This window comes from Myotis nattereri, assembly GCF_964212035.1.
Source record: "Myotis nattereri genome assembly, chromosome: 1".
Lineage (NCBI taxonomy): Eukaryota > Metazoa > Chordata > Mammalia > Chiroptera > Vespertilionidae > Myotis > Myotis nattereri.
Window position 1 is genome coordinate 4,451,194 of NC_138075.1, and position 7,705 is coordinate 4,458,898.

The 7,705-nt window shown below is 61.0% G+C and overlaps 1 protein-coding gene across 1 annotated transcript; it reads left to right on the forward strand.

Annotated features, from left to right (window-relative positions):
* Positions 1 to 2,349: 2,349 nt before the first annotated feature.
* On the forward strand, positions 2,350 to 7,400 carry BDKRB2 (bradykinin receptor B2; the record flags this gene model as incomplete). The annotated part of the gene is made up of 2 exons (XM_081087105.1): positions 2,350 to 2,423; positions 6,293 to 7,400. 2 exons carry the CDS (start codon positions 2,350 to 2,352, stop codon positions 7,398 to 7,400), a joined length of 1,182 nt encoding a protein of 393 aa, XP_080943231.1.
* Between the last annotated feature and the right edge of the window lie 305 nt (positions 7,401 to 7,705).

Below are 7,705 nucleotides of genomic sequence, written 5' to 3' on the forward strand. Positions count from 1 at the left end.
AGCCATTAGGGGCCAGCTCGGCTGACTCCCCAAATCTGGGGACACCCCGCCAGGTCGGCCCCCTGGAGAGCCCTGGGGTCCTGGCCAGGTGATGCTCGCAGGCCCTGAGGTTCCTGTGCAGGGTCACTGTCCGAGAGATGACAGCAGCTGAGGTCCCTGGGCCAGAGGGGAGCCCCGGGCGGGGAGGCTTGACGTCCCTCTTGCCCCCTGGACCTCAGCACCCAAAACACTCAGTCACTGTTACTGAAAAATGAACGATCACAACACCTGACCCCTGGACTTCCTCTCCCCGGGGCAGGCCTGGCCCAGCCACAAGGTGACCTGCCTGCCGGCCTTTCTCCCTCCCTGGCCGCCTCCTCCAGGATCAGGACGCGGCTCTCAGTGCATCCGTGCAGTTCCCAGGCGTGGCCTCAGCTCGTTAACCAGTGTCCATTGGCTGTGTTCCCCGCGCTTCCTGCTTACCAACCGCGTTTTCTGTTTCTAACGTGTTCCCATTTCCTGAAGCAATTTCCACGGCCTTATCTCCTCCTCCCACAGCTGAGCTAGGACAGCTGTGCACATTCACAGACCCCCTCGCCGAGGAGGGCTGAAGGGGGGCAGGCAGATCGGGGGACACCCGTGCACATGCACGAGCGCCCACGCACCCAGCTCTGCACACCGCCCAGCCAAGAGAGCGAGAGCCCCAGGTGTGGCACCGGGAGGGGGTGAAGCCCCAACTCCAGGTTTGCCAGCAGGGACTCGGGGCAGGTGGCTGCACCTCTCTGCACCCCTGTCCTCCTCGGTAGGGCCAGTGTGCAGCGTGCCTCCCTCCCGGGGGTGCAGCCAAACAGGAGGGGCAGAGACAGGCTCTGGCCCCGGGAGCCCCACTGGGCAGAGGGCTTACACCTGTGACTGGGACGCAGGTGAGGCCCGGCTCAGCCCTGAGGCACGTGGTGGCGACAGCCACAGGTTAAAGCTGCTCCTCGGTACCCTCCCCCTCCTCACACTCTAAGGCAGTGGTTCTCAACCTTGGCTGCACATTAGAATCACCTGGGAATCTTTTTTTAAATCCTGATTTCTGGGCCTCATCCTCCGGAAATTCTGTTTCTTTGTTACTAATGTTGAGGCCCCACCCCATCACAAAGAAACAGAATTTCCGGAGGATGAGGCCCAGAAATCAGGATTTAAAAAAGATTCCCAGGTGATTCTAATGTGCAGCCCAGGCTGAGAACCACTGCTCTAAGGCAGTGATGGTGAACCTTCTGAGCTCGGCGTGTCAGCATTTTGAAAAACCCTAACTTAACTCTGGTGCCGTGTCACATATAGAAATTTTTTGATATTTGCAACCATAGTAAAACAAAGATTTATATTTTTGATATTTATTTTATATATTTAAATGCCATTTAAGGAAGAAAAATCAACCAAAAACATGAGTTCGCGTGTTACCTCTGACACGCGTGTCATAGCTTCGCCATCACTGCTCGTTCCCGTCATAGCTCCTGTCTAATTCGTCCCCATCACATACAGGTGAGCCTGTGCACACGTCCAGGCCCTGCCCTGTGCACGACTCACACCCATACCTGCCGTACCTGCCACACCTGCCACAGAGCACCTCACACCTAAAGGGCAGGTCTCAGCACCTGATCCTGTGTCTCTGCGTCAGCCACACCCATCTCCCCTTCCCAGGAGAGCGCCGCCCCTGGGGGCATGGGGCCTTGGCACCTCCGCCCCTCATGCCCAGCCTGTCCGTTTCCAACCTTGCACCAGGCATGTCAGTTTCCTCTCTGAACGCCCCTGGAAGCCTCCCGCCAGGCCCCACCACTCCAGGCCTCCAGGAAGGGCTGCGCCCACTCATGGTCTCCCTGCGCCCACGCTGCTCCCCCTCCCACCACTGTAATCCTGTCTCCGGCAGCCACGGGGGAGGGGGAGGCCAGCAGCACTCACACCAGCTTCTTCCTGCCCCAGGGCCTTTGCTCCTGCTGCTCCTCCCGCCCAGACATCCTCCTCCCCAGCCAGGGCCGCCCTTCACCCAGGTCACTCCGTCACCCTGAGTTTCATAACCGTCTGCGTCCCTGCCGGACTGCTCTGGGCCTTGTTACGTGCTGTCCTGGGGCCTTTTATTTAGATCATGGCACTTGTTTAATGACGAGTTGAGTATTATCTGCTTCTCCACGAAACTACAGGCTCCTGGCGGGCAGGCGCTGGGCTTCCTCGTCCCCACACTCAGCGCCTGGCAGACCTGCTGAGGGCAGGACCCAGTTCCCGCCTTGGGGAGCACGCGTGTGTTTTCTGGTCCCCAGCCGGCCACTTACCCCTCTCTCTTCCAGCCAGCACAGGTGAGGCCTCACTCACGTCCCGCTCGGAGTCCAAATGTTTTCTCCCTGGAAGAGGTCCATGCTCCTGTCTGTCCATGAAGACTTGGTGCCCACCACAGCCTCCTTCAGGTGAGTCAGAGACCCCCTCCACTCCCCATTCCCCGGTGGGCGGGGTGCCCCCTGGGGAACCCCCAGGACCGGGCAGCCCTCCTCTCCTGGACCACAGGGGAAGCAACAGGTGATGTTAAATCCAAAGGAGCCCCTCCCAGGGGCTGGGAGGCCAGGGATCACATCCCCCTGGGCCTGCGGGGCGGGGGCAGTGGGCGGCTCTGTGCGGGGAGGGGAGGGGTGTGCAGGGAGAGGACACATTTCTGGCGGTCACACGTGAGCTATCCTGGGTGAACTTGGACATGAAGACGGTGAAACTGAAGTCAATACCCAGGAATCCCAAGGAGATGTGCCAGGTTGCCGTGGAGACGGGATGTGGCTGACATCTGGTGGAAGGCCAGGACCCGAGAGAGAGAGAGAGAGAGAGAGAGAGAGAGAGAGAGAGAGAGAGAGAGAGGAGGTGGGGGAATCTGTCCTGAGTCAAAGCAGAAAAAAGGGAGGGTCAGTCCTGAGGAGGGCAGTGCCAAGACAAAGCGGAGAGGGGCCCAGCCTGGCCTCTGGGTCCTGTGGTGGGTGTGGCCTGCAAAGACCATGACAGAGGGCCATCTTGGCTGGGGCCGTGGACCTCGGGCCTGTAGCTGATCCCACGGATGCACCCCCAGGCCACCTCCTGACCGCCCTGCGGCTTCCCCGAGCCCGCCGGCCGGGGGCCACCCTGCTGGCTGAGGACTGTCTGTGGAGCGTCCACAAGGAGCCTCTGGGGGGCCCGTCTCTGTGAGCAGGGCCTGCAGACCCACTCCCTGTGGGGCTGCTGAGGAAGCAGGTTCTGTAGCTCAGTGCTTCTCAACCTGTGGGTCGCGACCCCTTTGGGGGTCGAACGACCCTTTCACAGGGGTTGCCTAAGACCATCGGAAAACACATCTATAATTACATATTGTTTTTGTGATTCATCACTATGCTTTAATTATGTTCAATTTGTAACAATGAAATTGGGGGTCACCACAACATGAGAAACTGTATTAAAGGGTCGCGGCATTAGGAAGGTTGAGAACCAGAGATGGGCCAAGGCTGGACGGACAGAGGGCCTGTCTGGGGAGCCTGCCTGTTTGCCCAGGGCAGGAATTTAAGGTCCTGGGCGACCCTTGTCCCTGCTCCCTGATGTCGGGGGCCTCAGCTGGAAGGCTCAACGGCCGGTGTTCCCAGGGTGAGCCACTGAGTCCACGTTTAACTGGACAATCCATGGGTCCGTGCTGCCTGTCACTACTCGAGCCAATTAAGCAGAGACAGGGTTGAATCATTATGAGTGTTTATCCCAATCCTGCCGGCAGCATGGGAGCAGCAGGTCAGCCACAAACATCTGCTCTGCACCCCCATGCCCCAGCTGCTTATATTGGGCAGAAGGACAAAGATTCCAGGGGGAAGTGGGCAAAGGGTGTGCTAAGTGAGCAGTTTACAGGGAATGGGGGCTGGGGATTTGCAAAGGCCTGTGGGTACGCAAGGGCTGGGGAGGGGGGTCTTCAAAGGGCTGGAGGCTCTGGTTTCCATGACCATAGGCAGCTCCCTGAGGGGGAGGACGGGCTGCATGTCCAGGTGAGCTCCCAGGTCCCAGCTAGAATGCGCCTTCTTTCATCAGAACAAGACAATCGTGGCTCACAGAGCTTGGTTGGTATTTCTGACAGTCACAGCTGGCCCCAGGGCGCTATCTCTGCCCCCATCGCGAGGAGGAAGTGCAGTGCACTTAGGGTGGGTCTCTGGTGCCACACACTTCCCCACCTCTGCCACCAGGACTGGGAAGCCGGTCTGAGCCCTGGGCCTCACGGAGAGAGAAACTGCACCCCACCCCTTGAAGGAGGCACACCAACACATTGTCAGACAGGATGTCTGACAACCGCAGGGGGCGTCTCCCCAGAGCGCACGTCCCGCCCCATCACTTCCTCAGCGCCCGCCCGGGGCTGACTGCCCGTGTGCCCTTACGCAGCCCCCTCTCTCGCCTCTTCCCACCTCGAACAGCTTGTCCACCTTCCAGAACACGCCAGCGGCTCCCCCCTCTGGCCTCGGCCTGGCCTGGCCTCTCTCCTTCCTGTCTCCTCATCCCCCACGCCAGCTTCAGAGTCACCTCCAACCTGCTCCCCTCCCCCAGTGCTGTGTCCTGTGCCCCTCGTCCCGCCCCTGGGCACTCATCCAATACTGGGCCACAGGCAGGGCCCGGACACTGGTATCCCCTCTGAGCTCCTACAGCCGGGGCAGGGCTTGGCTCAGAGAACACTCCAGACTCATGGGAAAGCAGGGGGGGGGGGGAGTTGATGAGTCTTAATCACAGGTCTCCAGTCCCACCCCCCCGGAGCGGGCCAGCTGCTCCGGGAAGCAGAGGGGCTTTTCCTGGGAATCCCAGAGCCACCCAGCAAGCTCTTTCCCGGGATCTGTTGCTCAATGCCTCCCCCTGAGCCTGCCCAACAACCACCCGCCCAGGAAAAGCCCCCTCCTTCCGCCTTCCCTCCCCACCCCAGGGGCAGCAGCACACGCCTCCTTAGTCCGCCCTCTGGGCTGTGGGCTCAGCTTTCCAACGGGTCCTCATGCCCACTCTTGCATTTGAATCTTGCAACAGCCGTGCCAGGCAAAGAACACAAACTGGAAGCAGGAAGGCCCAGCCATGGGCCCAGGCCCATGCAGCCAGAGCTGGAACCATGGCTTTTTAAGCAAACCCGGGCGGGCCGTTTGCTGAAGGTGGAGATGAATCGGCTGGCACCGCAGCCCTTCTAGAGAGCGAACGGCCCCGAGGCCTGGGTCTTACCCACCAGGGTGCAAAGGGAGCCCTGGGTTCCTGATGCAGTCAGTCATCGGTGCCGGAGCGGGCACCTGCCACGGGGTGCCGGAGTGTGACAGGGGTCGTTCTAACAGGTTCGCACGGATGGACAGCTCTTCCTGTCTGTTGAACCACGCACAGTGCTTGGGGCTCTTTGCACATTGCCTTAGCTCCTCACCACAACCCTGAGCGGTAGACTGCCTCATGCCCCTTTCACAAGGTAGGTGGCTGAGGTTCAGAGAGGTTAATTCACTTACCCAAGGTCACACAGCGAGTGAATGAGCCAGGATTTGAACCCAGGAGGACCATCTGGTCCCAAACCCCTGCCCTCCCCCTCTGTTATGTAAGCTCCAGTCGCTATCAGCGCTGATGGGGGGAACGACAACCCGATGTACCGTCTACCACAGCGGTTCTCAACCTGTGGGTCGCGACCCCTTTGGGGGTCGAACGACCCTTTCACAGGGGTCACCTAAGACTATCGGAAAACACATATATAATTACATGTTGTTTTTGTGATTAATCACTATGCTTTAATTATGTTCAATTTGTAACAATGAAATTGGGGGTCAACACAACATGAGGAAGTGTATTAAAGGGTCGCGGCGTTAGGAAGGTTGAGAACCACTGGTCTACCAGGAGAAAGGGCTGGGCAGAGGGGCCGTGGTCTGGGAGCCAGCCTGGACTCTCCCTGTCTGGCATGATATCATGTTTCTGGTCAATAAATTAATGACCTGTGGCCAGACCCCGCGAGGCTGAGCGGTGACCGGCCTCTGGGAAGGGCCCAGGCGATACGGAAGGGATGAGCTCTGGATCCTCCCATCACAAAGCTCTGCGGAGGCCGGGGTCCAGGCCTCGTGATGGCTGGTGCTGGGGGTGGACGCTGGCCCAGGAAATATCCCCCCGGAGCCGCGAGACGAGGAACAGGAGCCGTCCCTTCAGGCGGGAGCAGAGGCGCCCCCGAGGCCCCGGAGTCAGGTGCCTGGACGGGGTCTGAGCTGTTCGAGGACCGCCCCTCCTCCTGCATCCATTGTTCCTCCCTCCTCCTGTGACCTGGAGGTGTAACCGCCTCTCTTCTACTTTCTTTCAGCGCTGACATGCTCAACATCACCTCGCAAGCCCTGCTGCCAGTCAACGGGACCCCCGGCCAGGACGGCGGCTGCGTGCAGGCGGAGGTGTGGGGCTGGCTCAACAGCATCCAGGCGCCCTTCCTCTGGGTCCTGTTCGTGCTGGCGCTGCTCGAGAACATCTTCGTGCTCGGCGTCTTCGGCCTGCACAAGAGCCGGTGCACCGTGGCCGAGATCTACCTGAGCAACCTGGCCGTGGCCGACCTGATCCTGGCCTGCGGGCTGCCCTTCTGGGCCACCACCATCGCCAACAACTTCGACTGGCTCTTCGGGGAGGCCCTGTGCCGCATGGTGAACACCATGGCCTACATGAACCTGTACAGCAGCATCTGCTTCCTCATGCTGGTGAGCATCGACCGCTACCTGGCCCTGGTGAAGACCATGTCGGCCGGCCGGCTGCGCGGCGTGCGCTGGGCCAAGCTCTACAGCCTGGTGATCTGGGGGTGCGCGCTGCTGCTGAGCTCCCCCATGCTGGCCTTCCGCACCATGAAGGACTACCGGGACGAGGGCTACAACGTCACGGCCTGCATCATCACCTACCCCTCGCGCACCTGGGAGGTGTTCACCAACATGCTGCTGAACTCGGTGGGCTTCCTCCTGCCGCTGGGCGTCATCTCCTTCTGCACCGTGCAGATCATGCAGGTGCTGCGCAACAACGAGATGCAGAAGTTCAAGGAGATCCAGACGGAGCGGCGGGCCACGGTGCTGGTGCTGGCCGTGCTGCTGCTCTTCGTGGTCTGCTGGCTGCCCTTCCAGATCAGCACCTTCCTGGACACGCTGCTGCGCCTGGGCGTCCTCTCCGGCTGCTGGGACGAGCACGTGGTGGACGTCTTCACGCAGATCTCCACCTACGTGGCCTACAGCAACAGCTGCCTCAACCCGCTGGTCTACGCCATCGTGGGCAAGCGCTTCCGCAAGAAATCCCGGGAGGTGTTCCAGCGCCTGTGCCACCGCGGGGGCTGCGCGGCCCAGCCCAGCCCGACCGAGAGCTCCATGGGCACGCTGCGGACCTCCATCTCCGTGGAGCGGCAGATCCACAAACTGCCACGCTGGGTGGGGAGCAGCCAGTGAGCAGAGGCCGCCAGGGCCACCGTGCGTGGGTGAGGGTCACGGACAGTTGCTCCGGGGATGTGCCTGGCGAGGGTGGCAGCCACCTCTCGGTGACCCCGGCTGCGGGCCGGAGTCTGCAGACAGCAGCAGCTGGGTTCCTGCCGGCCCTGCAGGGAGCGCAGCTGTGAGGATGGGTGACCCCGTCCCCCCGCAATGCCTCCGTGAACACGGCAGCATTACCGTCTTGCTCCACCCCTGGGCCCATCTGCTGCTTCCCAGGAGTGGAGGGGCCAGGGGGCCAGGACAGGGGTGACTGAGCTCTCCTG